The sequence below is a fragment of the Synchiropus splendidus genome, chromosome 5 (assembly GCF_027744825.2).
Source record: "Synchiropus splendidus isolate RoL2022-P1 chromosome 5, RoL_Sspl_1.0, whole genome shotgun sequence".
Classification (NCBI taxonomy): Eukaryota; Metazoa; Chordata; class Actinopteri; order Syngnathiformes; family Callionymidae; genus Synchiropus; species Synchiropus splendidus.
The window spans coordinates 26112771-26136295 of NC_071338.1; the positions used below are offsets into that span (position 1 = coordinate 26112771).

General features: G+C 39.8%; 1 protein-coding gene across 2 annotated transcripts in view; it reads right to left on the reverse strand.

Annotated features, from left to right (window-relative positions):
- The window catches only part of sbf2 (SET binding factor 2), a 64722-nt gene that overhangs the window by 19095 nt on the left and 22102 nt on the right, over positions 1 to 23525 (reverse strand). For both annotated transcript variants that reach the window (XM_053864732.1, XM_053864730.1), the window contains exons 4-23: positions 22679 to 22807; positions 22323 to 22433; positions 21886 to 21991; positions 20351 to 20483; positions 19784 to 19892; positions 19544 to 19657; positions 19201 to 19278; positions 18952 to 19065; positions 18218 to 18346; positions 17980 to 18078; positions 17694 to 17898; positions 17511 to 17620; positions 16676 to 16825; positions 12767 to 12835; positions 6564 to 6731; positions 6034 to 6302; positions 3095 to 3267; positions 2858 to 2931; positions 1080 to 1275; positions 786 to 913 (exon numbers count right to left, since the gene is read on the reverse strand). In XM_053864732.1, the coding sequence (XP_053720707.1) occupies positions 786 to 913; positions 1080 to 1275; positions 2858 to 2931; positions 3095 to 3267; positions 6034 to 6302; positions 6564 to 6731; positions 12767 to 12835; positions 16676 to 16825; positions 17511 to 17620; positions 17694 to 17898; positions 17980 to 18078; positions 18218 to 18346; positions 18952 to 19065; positions 19201 to 19278; positions 19544 to 19657; positions 19784 to 19892; positions 20351 to 20483; positions 21886 to 21991; positions 22323 to 22433; positions 22679 to 22807 (2664 nt within the window). The remainder of the gene's footprint in view (positions 1 to 785; positions 914 to 1079; positions 1276 to 2857; positions 2932 to 3094; positions 3268 to 6033; positions 6303 to 6563; positions 6732 to 12766; positions 12836 to 16675; positions 16826 to 17510; positions 17621 to 17693; positions 17899 to 17979; positions 18079 to 18217; positions 18347 to 18951; positions 19066 to 19200; positions 19279 to 19543; positions 19658 to 19783; positions 19893 to 20350; positions 20484 to 21885; positions 21992 to 22322; positions 22434 to 22678; positions 22808 to 23525) is intronic.

The window sequence follows — 23525 nt, forward strand, 5'->3', positions numbered from 1 at the left end:
AAACAAACCCAAGGCGAAGCAACACAATGTGGAGTCCCGTCACGTGTCAGATAGTAACATGATTTAAAAACTTTTTTTGCCTTTTTTTCATTGCACAATGTGCCAGAGCACTTTCCTAATTGGTGGGATCTTCAATGACATTGGCAAGAAAGCTGATTCTGATTCTGGTGATGGAATACATGCATAACTGGCTTTTTGATCAACTCAAAACCAGAGCTAATTAAGAAATGATTCTAAGAAGCGCTCTTATGCAACCCAACTTCGTGCTGCATGGTTGTTAAATGTGACCACATTCAGCATGAGTAACTGAATTCCATCAGTTTAACAAAATGTGTTATGAAATGTGAAGCATATGAAAAACTGTAGTCACACATGGAGCGACAAAGGAAGTAATATATTTCTGATCCACTATCAATTTGTTAAAAACACAGTTTAAGTTTATGCAGTGTGGTGAAAGCCAGAATTAAAAATTTTAATCGATGTTATTAAAAAAGTTCCTATTTAGGAAATAAGACTTTGATGCTTTATTCAGAACTCTGTTAACTTATGGGGAGAAAATGATCAGCCTAATACCTAAAATATTCAATACTACTGCTAAACATGTGACACTTGTAACGTCTTGCACACAAAGAACCCGAGTTAACAAAGTTCATTCGTCATAGCTGCAACACTTGGGTCACGCTTCAGACTTAGGTTGATTAGATTCACAGCGCAAGCGTTACACACATTTTCAGGTTCAGTTCTGGTTAAACTCAAAGTTCTGTGAGGAGGGTTTCATATTTAACCTGGAAGGAAGCGGAGCGAAGCTGCAGTCCTTCCTGCATATTCTGCTGGAGCTGGTTCTGGACGCTGATCTTCTTCTCTTTGGTTAATGTAGACACTGGGAAAGCTCTAACCACGGTCTGCTCACCCACTAAACACAGACAGAAACAAAGAATCAGCTTTATGTCTCAGTGAGATGTGAAAAGGGATGAAAGGCCATTGAAGAAAAGCATTCATAGGTTTGAAAAGAGAATCATTGTTCGGAATTAGATGACTGCTTGCAATGAACCAACAAAATGAATCCTTAATAAAATTACCCAGTGGGTCAAGTGGAATGCCTTTGAAGATGATACGGTATGTAGTGAGAAAGAGTGCTCCCTCTGCTGGCAGGATGTGTGGCCCCCCGAGAAGCCCCCCTGTCGCCTCCTCTCTGCCATCAGGATCCAGCAGCACCCTGAGGCCCTCTGACACAAACTCCTCTCCAGGAAGCAGCACTGGGCTCAGAATCTTCGGCTGATGGGAACACACGAGAAAACAACAAACAAATCAAAGTTGACGGTCGCTGCTTACGCACAAACTGAGCTGCTATTTTGTCACAGACTGTCCAGCACTAATGTCTGAATGGAGAGCTTTTAAGAGGCCGGGACACACAAATCACTGCACACGGATAAATCATGGAAACATTTGAGTAACTGAAAGCCACAAAGCTGTATCTAAGGCCCACTCGCCAACAAAAACAACTCCATGCATTCTTTGGAGAACAATTATGCATGTCATTGCTCAGCTCTGGACTTAAGTACTGTCCCTTTGTGTTGATTTGTGGACGACTGACTCATGTTTCTTTACAGTGGGAACAGCTCACATCTCAAAACGCGGGGTTCTATGACATTTTAATTACTTTGCTAAATTTCTTGAAAGAGTCATTTATAGCTTAATGAAAAGGACAGAGTGAAGCCAAGGAAAGTGGACGTGGGAGAGTCATCTGGACGCATATCTAAATAGCTGTGAGGTCGTGTCATTACCACAACTGGTTGCTCATGAGGAAGGCCAATAAACCCATCATTGCCAACAGAGTCACTCACTGGACGATGAACTGTGGTCCACTCAGTGACATGACCCTTATTTTCATGGAGCAGATATTAAAACAGAGAAGGACTCTCCAGAAGGAGTAGCTTTTGAATCACACTGAAATCGAGAAAATTCGTAGTTGAAACAAGGCCCGTTTCCTAACTTTCCGAAAACAACTTCAATGATGGTTAAGTCGTTTACAGAAATGTTTTCACAGAATCGATACTCTAACAGTAGTGAAGCTGGAAGCCGGATTGTTATTGTAGTAAACGTGATCGTTGACATGCTGCTTGCAGTGAGTCAGCAATCCCCGTCAGTATCGTGAGCCAAAACATAAACCAGTCCAAAGTTAACCACAAGATCCAGCCGAGGGCTCACCAGACTGTCCGGGTTGCTCCCAGTGTTGTTCTAGACTGTAGTTGGTCTGTGTGTGCGAGTGTGTCAGAGGACCAAGGGAAAAAAAACTGAGATGCAAAATAACGGACTTTAAGGCCCAAACTCAAGCAATCGGAGATTCAAGGCAGAACTATGATTGTAAATACGAATATTGTGTGACATTGGAGAGTTAAACACTAAAAAAGCTCAAGCTAACAAAGGTTTGGAACTAGCTGCTCGCTGTACGTCACCTAAAACATTTAGTTACCAGATGCTGAGCTACAGAAAATGGAAATCAGACAAAGATAATGATGTCATTGAACATCCTTTCTAGTTTGAAAAAGTGCAGACATTTCGATTTGAGGTTGAGCATGAGAAGGTATTTTAGATCTTGACACTACAGCAGAGCCAGGTAAAGAAAGTAAATGAAACTCGATTTGTACAAAACGCTCAGAGAATCTTTATCAGAAAATAACTTGGTGAACTCAGAGATGACTCGCACTGTCTCTGGTTGAATTCTAAATTATCTTTGTGAGTAAGGTCATGTGACATAATGGTTCTTCTGACATTCTTGCAGGATTACTATCAAGGAATTTGATGAATGTTGGCTGCAGTCAAATGGAAGAACAGAGACACATTTCTGAACACCCACCTTCTGAATTGGCGGTAACCTCCGGCTCTCCCTGTGAACAGCCTCGAGCGCCTCCATCTGCATAGCAACGATGCCTGTTGGTGAGAAAAGGAGACGCCATCTATCCATACCCAAGTGCAACACGTGTGTCTCCCCACATTCTTCAGAATGGAGAGCCAATTCAAGATTGACCTGCCGTTTAACATGTCAGGTGTTAATGAGCTCAGTAGCAGTGTGAATGACGAGAGGCTAGTCTACCTGGGATCATGCTGTGGAGGCTCTTGATATGCTCCTGGGTTACCCCACTTTCTGTGCAGACCTTATCAATGAAGCGGGCAACAAATCTGACCACAGAGTTGGCTGTGTCGCTGGTCTCGGAGTCCTCAAAACCACTTTCTGTGTCGAAACTCTCAGCCACACTCCCGGCAATACTGAAAAACATAGGAAGACACATTTATGAGATAAGAGGGACTGAACTTGAGTGCTGCAGCCGGTAATAAAAAACAGGCAGACAACTTGGCTCCCTCAAGGTTTCAACAGCCCGAACCAAGCCAAACTGTTGAAACCTGAATCAATCTTTCAAGCTCATTCAGCCGAGAATGAATGTTACTCATGAGACCGGGACAGAAAGTGGAATACCAAAGAGTGACAGATGAGATCTAAATGTCTTCTCAATTAAATAAACAAATCTGGGATAGAAATTAGAAAAACTTTCCTTACAAACAAATTCTTGGCTGTCCTCATTTAACTTGTAATTCATCTGAATTACTAGTTAAATATTAACACAGTGTTCTTGAGGTATTTGAGCAGCTCAATGATTAGTGTGGCAGCCACACAAAACCCACTGTCCAGGGGTCGGTTCTGTTACGTGGACTGGAGTCTCCAAGTTTGACTTCACTCGGAAATTGAGTTTGTACTGCGGTTTGCTGACATTAGGTGACATACTGTACACAGAATGAAGCCATGGACCTTTTCACACAACCAAGACTTCAGAGGTTGGCCCTGAGCAGACATGTGACTGGTCCGGCATCAGGTGTGTAGGCCATCACTTCCTGGCACACATCCTTAGGTGATATATATATTCAGCCCCAGGGCAAGCATCTCTCATTTGTAAACCAGGGTTGAAGCATAACCCCAGTGTCTGTAACTCTTCCAGTTTTTGCTGGTACTCAAGTGTCCAGCCACTCCAGAAACGTACATTAAAGGGAACATCTTCATTAGCCTCACACACTGGAGGAAGGAATTGAATGATTCTATGAACATGTAATTTGTGATTTTAACAAAAACAATATTTTTGAGATAATATGAAGCCCAATGTTTTCATTCGCTGTTGCAACAGAGCACAAAGAAACCATTTTTACAGCATTATGTTTGGTTTGGGAGGGTGAAGTTCAGGTCCATTTAAGAGCTCTTCAAGAGTTTTAAATTCCATACACGCTATCATAGCAATAAAGAAACAAACCCCAAAAGGACAAGGACTGACTGGGATACAAAAGCAATCTTAAGAATTGGCTAAAGTAGACAGAGCCATTTATCAGAGAGTGTGCTACAGAAACCTCCTGAACTACTCATCACTACAATATATTGGGGGATACATAACTACTCTAAGTCACTTCTTTAAAAGCAAGGAGAAAACATCTAACACAAGCTTTTTCATCATAAAATCACATTTACTTCAGAAAGACTTGAACATTCTTAAACAGTCCCTGTCCCTAGTCTGCACGTGTCAGAATGTCCATAACTTTCAACCTCTCCATATGAGCTCTCGCTTTGACATCCTCCTTTCTGATTTTGTCCCCCCCAAGTCCCTCCCAAATACAGCCAAAGCATCTGTGGCTTTGAGACTAATAACGGAAGTGACAGCAAACATTTTCAATAGAGCTATTGCTTTCTTCAACACATTTTCTGAAAGGGACCCTATTGTGCAATCTTTTTTTCAGTAATCAAATCACACATAGTTATACAGCAGCTAACAAATAAAAAAAAGTAAATGCATGTCAATTTTAAATTTAACAAAATGACTGCCTCACTCGAAACTCTCCATTAGCACTGCATGTTTGAGTACAAACATGGACAATGAGTTGTGCCCACATCATTAAATGAAAGCAAAACGGAAGTCTTGGCAAGACGTTATACTGTATTAATTGAGTGTAACACTAACATCATGTGATGTCACACTATCAACTGAGACGCTGATTTGAGGAGAGCTGTTCCAGTTGATGTGCTCTCTTCCTACCTCTGTTCATGTTTGTCCTCATTCTTTATGTGCAAACCATAAAGTTCACTGTTTTATTCATTTTCAAAGGAGTTTAAACTCATGTCTCCACTTCAGCATCAGCAGTTAGAGAGGGCATGGTCTGACTCCATTCTTTGGACTCCTCTAAGACAAGAATGTGTCTCTGACAAAGCGCATCAGTGGTTTTCCATGAGATCTGTAATGAAACGGGTCATGTCTGTGAAGCCATCTGCAGTGAAGCGCATCATGTCTTGAATGACAAACAATCTACAGCATGCCTCTGTCGCAGAGTTTTTAGGTAAGGCAAATACATGTTCCTCTCCCTCACAGTCAAAAACACCCATCTTTCAAGGCAATAGTTGCAGTTACTTATCCAGTGAGGTGCACCATCAATCCCATCATCAGTTGTGGGTCATATGATTGAGCTTTCGTGATGTCAGTTCAGTTGTTACAAACTGAAACTGTAAGCAAAGGAATAGCCAAAACGGTGAGCTTAGTATAGGCACCATATTATGTATTTTCAAAAGGACAGGGAAAAACATAATTCCTTCACACTTCAGTATATGATATTTTTTCATGTGAAACACAGAGGACCATCTTCCTCCATCTCACCCTGTTCTCTGCTTCCTCTTCTCTCAAACCTACAAACCTCATGTCCTCCTTCACCACCTCCATAAACCTCCTCTTTGGCCTTCCTCTCCACCTTCAGCCTGGCAGTTCCAACCTCAACATCTTCATCTACCAATGTACTGGCTCTCTCTCCTCTGTACATGTCCAAACCATCTCCATCTAGCCTCTCTGACTTTGTCCCCTTTTCCTCAGTGCCACTGTTTCCAAACCATGCAACATTGCTTGCCTGACCATAAGGTATACAGAATGAATTTGTGTTTGCTGCCATAATCAGTTTGATGGAACAAAAAGCATGTAAGAGGAAACCACACAACGCAGTGACTGAGCAAACCTGTTTGTGACGATGCTGTTGCTGCCACTCTCCCAGTCAGCAGTGGGCGTGCTGCGCAGCAGCTTGTTCTTGCTGGTATCCAGAGGAACCAAAAGGTAGACCATGAGGCTTGCATAGTGGATGGCTTGGCTGAACACAGTGCTCTCCTCGTTTTTCACAAGTTCATGCTGCTTCTCCTTCGTCAGTAGAGGCCATGCGTGAAGCTGTTCAGCCCCCAAATCCATTGCAGTCTTTTCCTCATCATTTCCCGCAGGTGTCTGGCCAGCATCCTGCTCAAAGGAGGTCAAGAAAACATACAGTGCAAATTGAAGACAGGTCAAGGTAATCTAGTAAGATTACAAATGGGCCACTTGACCATGACAACGTGTTCCATCTGATCAAAGTTTAACTGATAGTTACGGCAGAGAAAGAATGGTCCCTCAAAACATATTCAAGCAAAGGCCAGAGAGCTAGGGAGCAAATACAAAAACCAATACATGGGGATATATGAAGTGAAAAGAATTGAAGCAGCCATTTTTTGTGCAGTTTACCTTTGACTTGGCAGTGATGTTGCCCTTATCTGGAGTGTTAAGATACAGCGCTCGAATCTGGCCTTGGACTTCGCTATAGAAAGTAGCTTCCCAAAATTGCTGGTTGGTCCAAATGGGGTGGTCCTGTATGCAGGTGTAGGCATACTGGTTCACACCTGCAACCAGTTTCTGTGAAGCACAGGTAAAATGAGGAATTAGAATGGAAAAACAGTCTAAGTAATTTGGTGAAGGAAGCTGTATGATGAAGCAGACCACGCAATAAACTATACATTTCAAATGGCTGCGTCCCACTATGGACAATATTTGGGGCAAATCTGTCTTACACCTGTCATTATAAAAGCGCCTCAATGTGACAGATGAACTGTTAAACATTATGAGCATTTGTAAATGGTGAGGGTTTATTATAGGGTTATCAAAACATAAAAGAATTCATAAGAAGTCAGAGTTTATGATTTAAGTCCAGTTAACTCATGTACACTTGTTGCTCTTCATATAGAGAAGAATTCAAACCAGATGTTGTATTTTCGTCAATGTTAAAATCTGTTTCTTCAGGAGCAAAGCAATAATGTACACACTAGCACCTGGGGATATAAATCAGTGATGTGCCGGACGTTTAATTTTAATTTTTTAACTTCCCCAAAGTTGCAATTCCTTCCACTGTACATCCCAAATATGTCTCCATTACCCACAAGACAGAAGGGAACAAGACCATGAATGAAGAGCAAGAACAACATATGAATGTATGGAAACCATTGCTGAACGAAAAGGATAAGAATCTCACCCAAAATATAATCAAGATGAATTTTTATCATCCAAAATATTAAGAGCAATAAATTAACAACCCAGACAAGCTTCCAGTTGTAAATCTGTTGGTCAGCATATAGGAGCATGTAATGGTGTAAAAGACCACCCCTCACAAGTTTGCAGGGTTTTTAGAAACGTAATGTTGTTGTTCCCTCATGTGGCGTGGAGCATTAAGCACCTGCTGTTTGCAAAAACAACCTCAGACGGGAATGTGCCACGCTCAGCTTAAAGAATTACAGTTCACTGATACATACAGTGAAATTCCAGAGAGTCATGGGGGGGAACCATGAAAGAATTTGGTTTGAAACACAACTGCCACGAGTGTCAAAGCAATTGTTTATGACTGTCTATCGTCATGGTGAGGTTCATTTACATCTCACACCAGTAATTGGAGCAGCGTCCCGAGCCTGACACGACGCAGCATATTCTTTTATTACCTCATATGTAAGCCACGCTGGACAAGAACCAGAGGAGTTAATTGTAACAGCCAGAACCAAACAAATCTATTTCTAGCTTGATGGAACAAATGCCAAAAGCACAGATAACGGAAAGGACGGGGTGAGAACAAACGGTGATCCCTCCAGCAGGTCGGCCTTTTTATTAAGGGCTGATTCAATTCAAAATCTCAATAGAATTCTGAATACAAAATATTCAAATTGAGTCTATGAAGAAATGAATAATGAATTACAGTACAATAGTTAGAATACCGCGGTTTTTGTCTGGTCCCTCACTAGACGTGTTTTTCATAGGATACCTTATGCAAGGCTTACAAGCCTCTGACTGAGTTTTACACACCTGGCTTAAAGTGTTGTGAAATACTTGAACATAGAGTCATGTTTTTTTGTTTGTTTGTCAACACAGAGGTGTATAATAATGGACAGATAACTTCTTAAGTTTAAAATGAATGCTAAATTGACTGACCAGTCAAACAAGGAAACGTAACATGAGTTATGTGATGGTTGCCTATGTGTGTGTACTTCTATGTGTGTAAAACCTGGCATAAGGTTTTAACCTACAGCATTATAGCAATGATGGTCCTCACTACAATAGAAAGACAAATGTGTGCGTTTGTTCGTCACTGCATTAAACACTTGATCATTTTTTTGTTTTTGTGGCTGTTAAGTTATGCCCAGGTCACTGTGACCCAGGGCAGTACTTTCCAAACTGATATACAGCAGGGATACAAGGAAACTGATGAAAGATCAAGAGGGAAGCAGGAAGGGAAATAAGAAAGTAATGAGGTGGGAGGGAGTATTTCGCTTTTAGGCTCATCAGTGTGTGGCTAGTGAGGAGAAAGTATGCAGGATTGCAAAAGAAGGGCTTTGGAAGAGAAGCAAAAAACAAGTGCAGTGCTGTGAGGTCAAAAACCCAAGTGTTACTCTTTAGATCGCAAGGTGCCTGTCAGAATGACCGCCGTCTGCGGAATCAGCTGGCCCTCGCAAATGTCATTTTTCTGACGGATGCCTCGTCTGTCTGTCTCTTCAGAAAGTTCCAGCATCTGATTTATTTTCAGAAATTCGGCTGCAACAATTTTGGAAGAATTCTGAGCATTCCACAATTGTTGATCCAGACACAGTCATTAATCCTGGACTTGTCATTTGTGAGAGAAAGTGCGTCTTACTTGCACGCATCCATCTTCCTTTTTTTAGTCAGGCAATGGTGAGGAAGATGTCGACGTTTTGATCAAAGCATTCACTGAGCAAAACATGATGTGCAAGTCACAAAAATGTCCAAAATCAAAGTAAACACAGCTACAGAGTCAAGCCCTGGACATTTCCGAGATATTCCGGGGTCAGCTAGTACGTCACTGGATGAACAACAACATAGCAAACAGCATTTTGACAAAGCAAGATACAACCCCCTCCACCGTGCAGGCTTACATAAACTATCACAGAAAGAATGCTAACAGTTCCCAGCTCTTGATGAACAAGTCATTGACATTCGTGTTGTGTGATGTTTCCATCACTGCCATTGCAGAGAGGAATTTAACAATAGAAAATGACTCCCTGTCTCACTCTGAATAACACACAGGTCATCGAAAAAGCAACGGCGATAACCTTCCAAAGATCATGTACATCATTATTTATATTGTGTACTTATTCTGTATTTATGTATTAATATGTGAATGTAAAAATCTTTCTTTAATATGACCCAACAAGCTTGTGGTATGTGGATGCTGACATTTGTGCATTCATCAAGATGATCTGCATTTCGTATAGAAATTAATCCGAGTTGGTATCAAATGTCCGCAAAGATACGAAAGCAACCTTGTGTCCATATTTATGAATTATTCATGGAAGCAGAGTGCAGGAGGAGTGGAATTAGAGTGGACTGCCCCGGCCTCAAATCCCCAGTTACACATGACTCAGAATACAGTAATGGTTCTTAAGGACTTGCTCATTTGAGAGTGACGAACATTACACATAAAACATGACCCTTGTTTAGTTAGGAACATAATGCAGAACTAACTAACTTGTGTGGATCACTGATCTGATCCAGGTGAGACAACCGTGTCTGAAAAGACAGGCCAGAGTGAACAGACCCACAACTTGATCTAAAAAAAACCTAACAGACTCAGAGTCTAAGTAACTATTAGTCTCTAGTACAAAAAAAGTAGTGGTGTCAAGCAAAAAAAAAACTTTTTTTTTTTGAAGATTTGAACAGTTGGTGCTCCAAACATTAACATATAGCACCAGGGAGAATATTAATAAGGCACCTCATCTTGATGTAGTGATCTCGGTTGTGGAAGTGGTGGCCATGCATTGACCGGAAAGTTTTTATTAGATTTGCCACAATCACTTAACACTGAGCCAGTGCTGAGAGCACCGTGGAGTATATTTCTGAATTAACTCGTCCGAAATGTGTGAGTGAGTTATGGAAGCCTCACACTGCAAAATGTATTTTTTTTTTTTTTATGACAATAGAGTGCATTATCTTAAATGACCTTTATTAGTTAACAGTGACATTGAGAGGCATTATAGACTTAGAATACTGAGAATTTCTATTCTTTATAACCAGGCCAATATAACTTCAATGTTTTGTTGTAATTACATGAAGCATAGCAATTTTTTTCTAAAATCTCAAAGTAATTCAACAATAATGACATTAACAATAATAATTTATTATGATGATTTCAGTAATAATGAATCTTGAGACAAAACAAAAAACTACAACTCTATATAGTTTGCCAATTCAACAGGCTGTAAGCAATTCATCTAACTATTCTCATATTACGTGGGAACAGACTGTTATATAAAGATGTGGCTTCCCGTGCTCCCCGCCAAGAAGTCCGGACGACCAAAGGGACAGGATTATTTGTTGCATGAATGCAGAAGGAGTTCGCCAAAGTTTATGAATGCCAGCCGTGTCATGACAGAAGTTTTCATATGCATTGTTTCAAGATAAATTCCGTTTTGCTTTGTCCCTCTGATGAGAACTAAGTCTCAGGCTCATCGTTTCATGAAGTAGGTCATGTTTTTGGTCTGTAAATGATTGGATTCTTCAGTCATATATTTACTTTTCCACCAAAAATCTTAATCTATTTTTCAATAACAAGGTGAATGCAACTGATGAAAATCGTTTAAAATAGTATTCATTATTGGAATAAAATGGTCAGAAACAAGTGCTTCTCACCAAATTGATTGAAATAAATATCACTTGAACAATCTTGTTGTGGAGCAGTATGACACAAATTGGCAAGAAATTCAGAGTTTCTTGGCAATAATCCAGACTTAACTAATTGTAGCATTGCTAAATTTGACATTGACGGTTGCAGTCATTGGCTCTGTTTGGCCTGACATGTCAGCTATACTCAAGTTTACAAGAAACCATGTCAGACCAGTCCATGTGGTCTGGTTTTTGTAGAGCCTTTCAATCCACATCAAGAATGGCAGCTGCTGGGAGTTAACCACAGGGTGCTCCAGATGTAAACATTATTGCTGCCTCATTTATGTCATTTAATTCTTATAAATTGGGTAAAAACACTTCTGTGAAGTACAAATTACATTCTAAATATGATGTGTTTTGTGGTGACATTTTACCTGAAAGGTTCCATCCTATCGTGCATTTTAATGGGAAATGAAACTGAAAATTGGAACAAGCACAGATATTGTACAATGAAACCAGTAAGGGGAAATGACTGAATGTCCTGTAGAGGTTTTGAATGCAGTTTAGATCTGAAATACAGTCTTCCATATTAGCAATGAGCATGTGAACTCAACTAGTCATGCACCAGCAGGCAGGGTCCCAGAGCACCCCCTCACAGGAGGGCAATGATACCCAACAAGCTGCCCATGCTGACATTGTGTCTGTCACCATAGCAACAAAAAATGGTGGGAAAATAGTTGTGGCTAGCATTACGTCTAAAGTGGCTTGGATAGCTGACCACATCCAGTCAGACTGAAGAACAGCCAAAGGTCGTCTGTTCACTAGCAGAAACTCAACAACAATTGCATATTTTCAGGAATGTCATGTTGCTTTTATCATAGTAGAAACATTGTTCTTTTTTTGTGTGTATTTTATCGAGGACATTTACTGCTATCTAAATGGGCATGGAATTGGATTTGTCTGCACCATTGAAATATTTAAACCTGACCTTAACTGAGATAGATGATTATATAAACATACATACGTGAAGTGTATTAATATGGTTTTCATAAATGATGCTCGGGGCATTACATCACTCAGTCTTCAGCTAGGCTGAATCGAAGCGGGCATTTTCCTTTTCTTCAAGGACAGAGTGTGCAGGCCTTGATTAGACGTGGCACTGAGAGGGTTGTTTTCACCAGATGGGAATGAGGCATTTTCTGAGTCTTGTCTGGACAAAATTAACAGTGGAATTCAAAACTATTCTCAGGACAGAATCATTACCAAACTGATTTGAATTTATATGCCGTAAAGAATGCCCGTGACAAGTGCATTGATGTTTCATCACGTACAGTTGCCTTTGTATTGGAGAAAAATGTCTATTAAACACAACACGACTGACGCGAAACGTAATGCGAAAATTGTTGCCTTGTTTTTATTTATTTTTTTGATGCTGGCATCAAAACTACTACATTTCACTCGCTCCCTTTCTTCAAACAACTACAACTGGAAGAATTCAAAGAGCTTCAAAGCAACAATTATCTGCTCAAATAGGCGAACAACTCTGGTACTCATGCGATCCGGATAGCACGATCCATCTTACATAACCTTGCCCAAAGTGTGAAGAGTAGACTTTTCAATTGGGGGAAGAGATATAGTTGGATTGGAATTGCTTTTTAAACTATTTGTCTGTTTTCAGGAGGTGTGAATGGCTATTGTTGTGCACTTGCTAGCTCACCATAGGATGGCTCTTAACCCTGCACCCCTCACATGTACATTTCAACATAATACAAAAAACAAGATGGGGTTCTTACCCTGTAAAAAGCTGTTGACAGGGGCAGCAGTGCAGAAGCAACAGTATATTCTTCTGAACTGGAACAGTCCTGTGGGTCAAACAACAGGGGGACGTGTAAGAGCGGCACAAAAGTAGCGGGGGGTGTGTTACAAAGCTTTAAAAACACCTATTTTACCGGAGGCCCAAAACAAGCAGCACAGACTCCCAACAGAGAGGTCATACATACCAGGGCCACAGGGAAAGACATCCGTTTTTATAACACTTTTTTGGAACATGTTCTGAACCACCAACTGAGGACTATCATGGGGACTATCAGTTAGACTATCAGACAAAAGGGAGGAATTTAATGCAAACAGTGAAATCTGGCACAAATCCTTGATCCAAATGCGAACCAAACCGATGAAATCTTTACAGACATATGCTTTCAATAGTCTTATATAATCTTTTGTTGACATGATTATCGATGACAGCAGCCTTCGACTTTGTTTGTTTCGCATTCCTGAACTGCAGACAAAGTGCAGGTTACATGAAATTGATTAAACCTAATAAAACATGTTCATTTTATGCTCTAAATATTCAAAGTACAACCATGTCGACAAATACTGGAAGATGCACTGTCTTTGGGAACATTTTGAGGTCAAAGAGGAAACCATTAGCAGGGCATTCAGAAGACCTCTGTTCAGATGAATTGCACATTAAGAGGCTTACAACATGAAGCTTAGGGGCCCAAACAAAACTTAGAGATCAAGCACAATGATGAGAACAGAAGTAAAGGATCAGAGTTGGGACTCAAAAGTACTTCATTCACAGGAAATTGGTACTTACCTGTGCTTTTTTTCTTTTTTTTAATGGCCTGAGGAAGCTTTTTAAAATCATGTACAACCAACCAGCATTCGCTCCACAGCATACTCAACATGTTAACTTTTTTCACTGAAAACATAAACTACAGTACTCTACAATCAGCTTTAAGGTCTTAGCATAAGCAGCTTTCTAACATCAGTCTGTAATAGAAACTGTGCTGTTCCTATTCCTAGAGAGAAGGAAAAAAAATAACAGGACAGAAAATACACAACACGAGGTCTGCAGGCATACATGAAAGTCTGCCCCCCACGGACTGAGCAATGTACTTGGTGCTGGTGTTTTTCTTCATAGTTATTTGCGCTGCTGTAAAATGTTCCCATTTGAAGCAACAAAGCATTGTTTACTGGCATCCTTAACAATGAAGCGGGTCACAAGAGTTTCTGGAAACGAGTCATAACAGAAAGACAGAGATAAAAGCATAAGTATTTAACATAAACACAAAAATCGAGTGGTGCATGTTATCCATGTTTACTGAAGAAATATTTCAGCGTTTTCACTCAGTTTCGCCATCCTGGAATATGTGAGGAATCATGAGGGGGGAAAAAAAATCACCAGAAACTCTTGTGTCAACAACAACAATAATAATAAAAAATAATAAATAAATAACAAAATAAAAAGATAACACAATAATAAAAGAGAAACCACAATATTTGATCGTTGTGTGTTTACAAGGCTATAGAAACACTGTTTGCGCTTCCTTTTTCCACCTTAATGGATAATATCTGCGATATCAAAATGCTGGATGATACATCATAATAATAGTAAATAAATGGGATATTTCTGATCACACCAAGTTAGTGTCTAACGTGAAAACACACTTGGCTAATGGTGTGAGCAGCAATAGAAATAGCAATGGAATGAAAAGCCTCCAGAGTCCTTCTTAAGCGCTAGCGCTGTCCAAAAAGTGACTGTTACTTTGGATGAATATCGGGACTTCAAGTCTTCACGTATAGTCTGTCAATTCCAATTGAAATACAATCCAATTATGTAACAGAAGATGGGAGCTTGACAAAGGGTGTCTGCATCGTATGGAGCATGATTGAGAGGGACATTTAACTGGGCCTTTTGAGGATTCTTGTGAGCAGATATCTGGACATGGTAGTGCACTCAGCTTTGCTACATAAATACACTCTCCTCGCCTAAAAACCAGCTGTGAACCTGACCTGTTATGTAAGCGAGTCATTGAAGAAAGCACATGCTCACATAATGTAAAAATGAATGTTAAATTTAAAGACAATCAATGATGCTTGGTGGACATAAACGCAGAACACGTTCGTAGCTGCAACATGGACAGTATGGAAAACCAGTAGTCCATATGTTCCTGGAACTTTTGTGATTAAATCCAGAAACAAGATTGAATGTTCTTTCACACTGTTCCAACATCAGAAAGTCAAACTCATGTGGAACTTATGGACACCATGCTGCACGCTTCCCATGAAACTCCCCCCTCTAATCCCGTCTCCTAGTAAACTGCCATCAAGAGTGTGTTACTGAGCACCATCATGAGGCCCTTAGCCAGAAGAGCGCGGAGCGCAGAGGGCTCATAATCCTATCTGGCAGGAAATTGTTGGGATGCCAGGAGACATCCGCAGCAGGACACATTCCCCCACATGGTTTTTTGCAATGTTCACCACAGTCGTGACCAGTGTGCCCTCACGGACAAACAAATAAATGTGCAATTAGCTCACATGTCTTAATGACATTCTTGACATGATTCATTCATGACTGCGCTTATTATAATTGCTTCAGTCTAAACAGGAAGAATGTGTCACAATAAACCTTGACAAACTAACACAATCCAGAGAGCATATCAACATTTATTCTAGATTTATTTACAGCTTTTGATCAATAATGTTTTATGCTAAATTATGAGAAAAAGTCTGGTACTGCACCAATAATTTTAGTATGACAACATGTACATATGTTGGGATTTGGAAAAAAAAAGAATAATAATTGCATGCAAAAAGTGCTTTAATGAGGGCTACATATTTGAAACACTGCTGTTTGTCATTATATCGAGGGATCAGGCTGACATTATTGAAAGAAGATGAATAATAATGCAATGGCGCACACACACGCAACAGCACACATTATGTTCATTCAACTATCATAAAGGTGCATTTTTTTATCTGTTGAATATTCATGCTATTCACTCCCAAAATCAGGCACAGAAATGAAACTAGAGACATGCTCTCTCTGAATCTGGGACATGCACAAGTATATTTCTTTAAAACCAACACTAAAATGCAAGTCATTACTTTGGCGACAGTCATTCAGGTGAAAACATGTTTGGTGTTCTGCATCAGGTGAATCCGGATTTAGGTTAGATAACTTAAGAAAGTGACTGTGTTTCCAGTCTGGCAGACATACTTAACTTTCCATCAAAGGAAACAACGAATAACAGGATTTTAGTAAACTACGCGAATACAGCACTTGGTTCAGACATCTTGTAATGATTAAAATCTCTGGTAAAGGCGGATTTGAGGCTGTAAAACATGAAGCACTACTTATGAAAGCCTGGCTCCATTGGCTAAGGGACGGCTCAGTGACTTTTTATGAGCTTCACTCAAAAAAAAAAATCAATTATGAGGGAAAGAGGAAAAGTATATGATATATTTAGGTGATTGTGATGTGAAAAGGAAAGGAAGCAGCGAAATATGGGTGCAAGTAGGGGTTTTTAAAATGACATTTACTCCCTCAAAATACAAAATTGCACTCAGAATAACGTTTGTAAAGTCAGTAAAATCACGCTTGCATCAGTCCTTCCCTGCTGTTGTTTCCAGTGTCAGGCAATAATTTAGTTTTGGTTTCAGTTTCTGCCCAAACGACTTAAGCAGTGCTTAGTACATTTCTCTCAGTGTTGCATCATGGAGGAACTTTGAAACAGATGTGAGGTACTTTTGAACAGAGTTGAAATTGTAAATGCCATGCTTTCATTGACATTCATCAAGTAAAAATCCTTTTTATTAACTAAAGAATCTCACACAACAAAGGCCAATCTTAAATGTACTGTAGACTAAAAAATATAGAGAAATTGTCATATCTTAAGTATATTTAAAAAAATTACCTGCAGTGCACAATTCATCATGCGTATGATGTAGTCGAACTGCTGGTGATCCAGAATGGCACGATTTTGCTGGACATGAAGACTCAGCTCCTCAGTGAGACACTGGCGAGCTGCTTTGCCTTTCAGGGCTCGCAATGCAGCTGGAAGAGACTGTTTAAATAAAGGGATGAGCTAAACATATTTGACACAGAATTGAGACCTTTCTGAAACTTCCAATATTATCAGCCTCATAATGATGGCCTATCTAATGATCAGCTGCATGTTACTCAATTATGAATTGCATATTCAATGAAAAATTGAAGACCATTGTCCTTTGTAATAAAGCTAGATGCCAAAAATGTTAAGGACTGTTGAATAAAATATAACTTGTTAACTGACTAAAAGGCCCATTGTAACCCATGTAACCCACACCATATATTAACGTAGTGTTGAGGTCAATAATCGATTTAGGTCAATTTAAACTACAAACCAACAGTTTCAAACATGATTTTTTACTCCAACATAGAAATTCAGAAGGAAGAAGAAATGATTCACATCAAGATTATAAGTAATATATGGCGGGACTCACTTAATTGAAATTAATCTCTTCAAGTGCATTCACAGTGAAAACACAGTTTACCTGGTATGTGTAGTATAATCATATATTAAATACTTAATATATTAACATCTGTTAATATATTAATACTTGTTAAATACTTATTAAGTACTCTAGACTACAAAAAAATAAGAAACTGCAATATCTTAAATATGTGTTCTGATTGAAGTATATTTACGAAATGTAAAAGTAGTTGTATGCAGCACATAACAAACTCATAAGAACAGCATTCAGGTTTACCTTTTCCGTCTCCAGGGTTTTGTTGTCAAAGATAAAGGAGATGCAGCTCCTCACCACCTCCAGCCGACGAGCGCTGTTGAAAACTGAGCATGTCTTCCCGGTGATAGACACTGGATTAGGAAAAACAGACAAGAGATTAACAACAATAAGAAACTGTATTGGGTCTTGTTGTTTAAATCTTACCAACAGGTGGCCCAGCAGGTACCACACATTTCTTGTCTAATCTCAAAGTTGAAGGTGCAACATTGTGCTTGGCCACAGCCTCCTGCAGTAGATTCTCCACCTTGTCGTCATCAAGCAGGGGAAAGGGAACAAGGTGAACCCGCAAGTGGGATCCTTCAGATGGTCGAGGCACTTTCTGGAATGCCATGTGAGGATTTGGATTTTCCTGCACGACGAGCACATAAGTGACACAAGTCACCACTTTGAAGGCAGATGCAGACAACTTATTTCTTATAAATCACCGTACGTTTCGGTATAGCTGCTCTGATATGTTCCTGATGCGCTTCAGTAGCTTGGCCGTGTTGACATCTTCTTCCCGAAAGCTTTCAATGTCTAAGGCCACCAGCTTGAAATCACAAATTTGAGGGAACGCAGTGAAATATCTGAGTAATAACACCACTTAATGTGACAAGAAGAGTTGTGTAACAAAACATCTCCATTTTTCACACGCAGGGTTGCTGGAATGACATTTTTTGGTGCAGTACCTCATCAAAGAGATCGCAGGCTCTGTAAGGCGGACCTCTTTCTGAGACAAAGCCAGCGAAGGCCATGCCATCCAAAACCTTTGTCAGGAAATCATTCTCAATGAGGCCTCGCTGACCGAGAAAGGCAGTCTGGAAAATGTCAGATGTAGAGAGGTAGAGAGTGTCAGATAGAGTTAAGCCATCATGTTGTTGTAGGGATTCATTGTACATAGTTTACATCAGTCATCAAGGTTATATTCGGAACAACAACCACAAGGGACCGTCGGACAATTAAATTAATAATAACCCCAAAGCGCTTTAACGTGCAAATAAATGATCTGACCTCATCAAAGAGCTTAAATATCTTTTATCTGTTCATAATCATTGTCTTGTGGAGTAGAGATGACACAGAGTTCATTGGAGCCTTCACCATGTTGGAATTCCCGCTGTATAAACTGCGCATTTGTCAATAATAGAATCCATGTGGGGTACTATGAAGATGACGGGTTACCAGAGAGACAGCACAGACACGAACAAACAAAAACCCTGGCACAAAACTGAGATGTAAACCTGATACATTTCATATGGTGCACTGGTGGCTTTGCTCGAGGTTAGAGGATTCAGGGCAGAAAATAACGCATTACGAAAAAATGTGGAGCTTATACAACCAAACACAAACACATATGCAGAAGGATTTTATCACTTAACTTTTTAAATACCAGAGTGTGTTTTTTTTGTTAATGGCGGTAACTTGCCTTGTGGAAGTGAATAACAGGTTCAGTGTGGATGCGAATGAGCTGCAGACATGACCTGTAGCCCTGGAAGAGTTGTGCAAACAGTCTGAGGAAGACAGCCCTCGCCTCCTTGTCCTGGAAGACACAATTGCACAAGAAAACCATCACAAACACATCACCAGTGACTAATGTCTAATATAAGAAGAAGCTTCTGTATCTTCAAAGTTCAAAGTTCAAATCAACTATAGTTAAGGATATGTGAATACTCACCATCAACTTGAGATTAGAGGGTGCATTTCGAAGAGGAGGGAAAGCATTATCTGCTATCTCCAGGTCTGGATTCAGCACCTTAAGGGAGAATGGGACAGCAGCATTGAAGTTTTCAATGTAAAAGACTCTCTAGTTAACATGTCCGAGAGATGAGTGAGGCAAAGCTTCTCCTGCATTTAAGGTTCACTTTCGATTGTAGAGTGAATAGAACATGTAAACAAAATGACTGTCTGAAGCATGATCTCAGTGCCTCTGGTGAGTCAGAAGACAAGAGTAAGAATGTGTTGGTAAAGACGGCAGTATGCATCACACCTGAGGAGAGAAAAGAACTGTGCTTCCTTACCAGAGACAGAGCAGTCTGTGTTTGATGTAACAGCGGTTCAGGGAGCAACGACAAGTGGATGCATTCTGGGATTTTGATTGTTCCACCATCCAGGTCGGCGATAATAACATCTAACTGTTGTGTAAACATACACAGGCATTTGAATAATGATATATATATGAAATATTGTAATTTACAGCACAAAAACATTTATCTAATTTAAAACATGACCATCTTTATGTGCTAGGATGATGCACCCACCAGATCTTGGATTTCTGTCTGAAACATGGAGTGCACTCCAATGATGAAGGGAGTCGGGGAGCTCAACACCTCCAGGAGCCGCGATGGCAGGATGGGGATGTAAGGATAACTGCACACACAGAAACACTTGTTTACTTCTTGTAAAGCATGTGACCTGCCTCGTTCTAGGAAGTGATAGAACAGTTGTTTCGCGAGTGCTGAAGAAAATAGATCATTCCAAACAGGTGGAAAGATGAATTCCTGTAATGGGAAGACAAAAAAAAAATCCCAAAATTGCAGCTGAAGTTGTTTACGTTTATCAGTGATCAGAGAAGGCAAACAAACACCCACCGTCTAAGTTTAGGACTGAGTCTGATCACAGGAAAAAAACTTATGAGAGCTAGTAATTCTTATTGGGTTTATTAGGTTAAGTTTATTTGGTTAGTGTGTGAATATAAGACAAAAAAAAACGTAGGAAAAAACAGACAAACCCAGTCGGAATGTGTTATTAAAAACACCTGGGATTATTTGTTCACAAATAGAGTAATTCAGTGACCTGAATAACAGATAGACAACAAATATACTTACCTGTATTTAAGGGGAAACATAAGGGCTTCCAGGGCTCGACAAGCTTCTCCAAGCCTTTGGTAGCTCGTGGAGTGGAATAAAACTTTGTGCTCTGTCAGAACTGCACAAAACAAGCTTAGGACATTTTGGATTCCTGGAATAGATGAAAAAAAAAAAAAAATAAACAAAAAATAATGAGGAACTTGTTGAAAAAATGATAACATGATGTGGCCTTTCTTTGCAATTGCAAGTGTAAATTACATTTGAACTAAATTCCTCTCGATATTAACTTTGGTGAAGGAATTCTGAGTTCACAGTTCCTGTTATTGTTTCCTATCAAGCCACCGACAGATCCATTAATCAGACATTGGAGTGATAAAGAGTACCGGCAGGCAAATGTGAATGTAAGCACTTCAACAATAAGCAGGGAATTGGATTCAAAATAAATCTACGACTAAATAACAACCATCAACAAGGCAATGTCAAATTTGCTTATTTAATTCCAAAAATGGTTCTTAACAATTTTCTGATGCTGAAGCATCATATCCTTTACTCAGGTGTTTTCATGCCTTGCGGAAGCAGTTGCACATTTCCGAGCTCTCATTCAAACCTGCAGCCCTGGACAACAACCAAGAAAAAACAAAGGCAACAAACAACAAACAGCAAAACTGGTGATAGCCGGTTTTATCTCAACTCCTCCGGGAATGTACTTCCTGTGCTGCCTGACATGTATTGTGCACATTCTTCTTGTATGACGAGTGTCTCGTGGACAGTCACTAGATCTTCTATTTTCGAGTTTTTTCCAGGCAGTTTGTTCTGATATTTAACAGCAGCAGTTCAAGGATTTGAAAAATAAGGTTGTTTTATTTTTTGTATTCTTTTTTTACACCATCCGAACTTACAGTCCTGAAGTGTGGTGACGATTGATGTGAGGAATTATCTGTTTAGTCTTTGCTTCGTAAATCATTGCTTACAGCTGACTTCCACACGACTGTTATCATACGCGTATCGTGCATGGACCCCCTTGTGTAGTCAATCCAAATAAACAAAGGCTGGTGTTAATTCACACAGGAAATAAAATCAAATCTGTTTTCAAGCAAATTCCTCTCATCAAATGAAGCTAACTGAGAGCCAGATTTCCACTGCAAATCAAAATTGGTCTGACTACATGTCACCCCAAGCACTTTAAGCGTTACAGCAAAATTCCTCGTTTCTTGTCAGAGGTTTTCACAAGTTTAAATGCAATGGCTGCATTTTTAATCTTTGCCAAATGGGCTTTTTCAAAAAGAGTTTTCAATGGCCAATCTTCTGAGTTGTGTGCACCTATAACACATTGATGACTAAGGAAGTGTCGCAAACACAGCAAGTGCAAGCCAGTAAATTGCATCTTCATCAAAGTTTGGTGAAGTGCTATCTTAACAAATTAAAAACCACACAAGCCTGATGCAAGTTGGTCATGACTCATTGATGAAGTATCGCATTCGGGGAATTAACATGTGGCAATCACACAAAAAACTCTGAGCACTCTGAGCATGTTGGAAAAGCCATGAACTGACCGAGCTGCTGGAAGAGCAAAGCAACGCTCTTTCCTGTGACGGGCAAAGTGTCATTCAGTGGTGTTTGTATGAGCTGTCGGTCCCCTGCTCCCAGACTGAAAAGCTTCTGTTAAGATGGAAAAAAAAAAGAAAACTTACAGAATCACAGAAATACAACATGTATACGGGACATTTTCTTGAGTATATGATCCTACATGTTCACAACTAAAACATACCAGCATAGACAACAGAATTTCGGATTGGAACATTGTTCCTGTAGGCCATCCAGAAACATGTACTGTTGAATCAGCACCAGATCAAAGTATGTAGCTTGAACCCATAGGAAATTGTCTGTGCCATTATCAAACATCATATACTGTTGCAGCTAAATGACAACTTCCAAATACAAGCCAAAGACATGTAACTAAGGTAACAAAATGTAAGAGTATTCAAACAACCTGTGATCCACCGGCAACTGGAACTTGAAATGAAAAGAGATTGGCCACCAGGCCTTCCAAGGGAAAACACAGGCTGTCAATGTAGACGGTGTAGATCAGTCCCAAGCATCCCTGTTGAGAAGAATGTCACATCAAAATGGACATTAAAGGTGTGCCAAAATCAACCAAAGGGGAAAAATCATTTCAGGTCCCCTGTTATGAGGACACTGCTTTCATTATGTATTCACATTTAAGGTTATAAAACTTAAATTTCAAACATCTGAGTCAGGAGGATAATCGTATTTCATTAAAACTGTGACCAAGATAAATCATTGGGACCCTTTCAAATCAATGTTGATCATGTGGTGTCCATTTACCCTGAATATTTCCGGATAATCCAGCCTGGATACAAGAATGAGACTCTTTGGGGCAAACACTTGAGCTGGTTGGATCAGGCCATCTTCTTCTTCCTCTTCATCTTCATCAGCTTCGATATTCTTTGAACCCTGAATTTAACACAGATGTGTGCTCATGTTTAAACAAATGTCACCGACAGCAGTCCACCAATGTTGCAGCAGTCACCACAGAGCATGTGTCTTCTTATTAAGGGCTTCTTATATTGTAATAACTGGGTCCTTTAATATGTATGATGAAAGAGCACTTGTGATTCTAAAATGCTCTTTCCGTTTTTAAATAATAAACTGCAAGAAAGGAATATTCTCAGAAACCTAAAATATTTCATTTTAAATTGAAAAACCTCTCAAAAGTTGTCGTATCCTTCCTGCAGCCTCTCACGTGAACCCTCCATCATGACACTGACACATCAACTTCTTGTGCTCATTCTGAACTAAAGCTCTTATCACGTCTGGTATATTTCCATAGTCAGAGAAAACATGCCAAAATTGCTTCAGTATCTCTAGCCAGAGGAGCATGGGATGAAAATAATTCCTGCAGATGGGGGTTACATTTCATCATTATTCTTAGGATTTACTCCAATTATTTGACAAAATACATTCCTCCTTCAACTGTCTGGACCCTTCGTGGAATCCAATAATGCAGATAAGAGTGTCAGATGAGACAGTAAAGACTGTTCAAACACCCTCACGTTTCAAGAGTATCTTAAATGCCGTAGTCTGAATTCAGGAATGTGTTTGTTTTATTTTAATACACACTGTGAACACGTCCAAATATAGAAGGATTTCCTGATTAACACAAGGAGGTCAG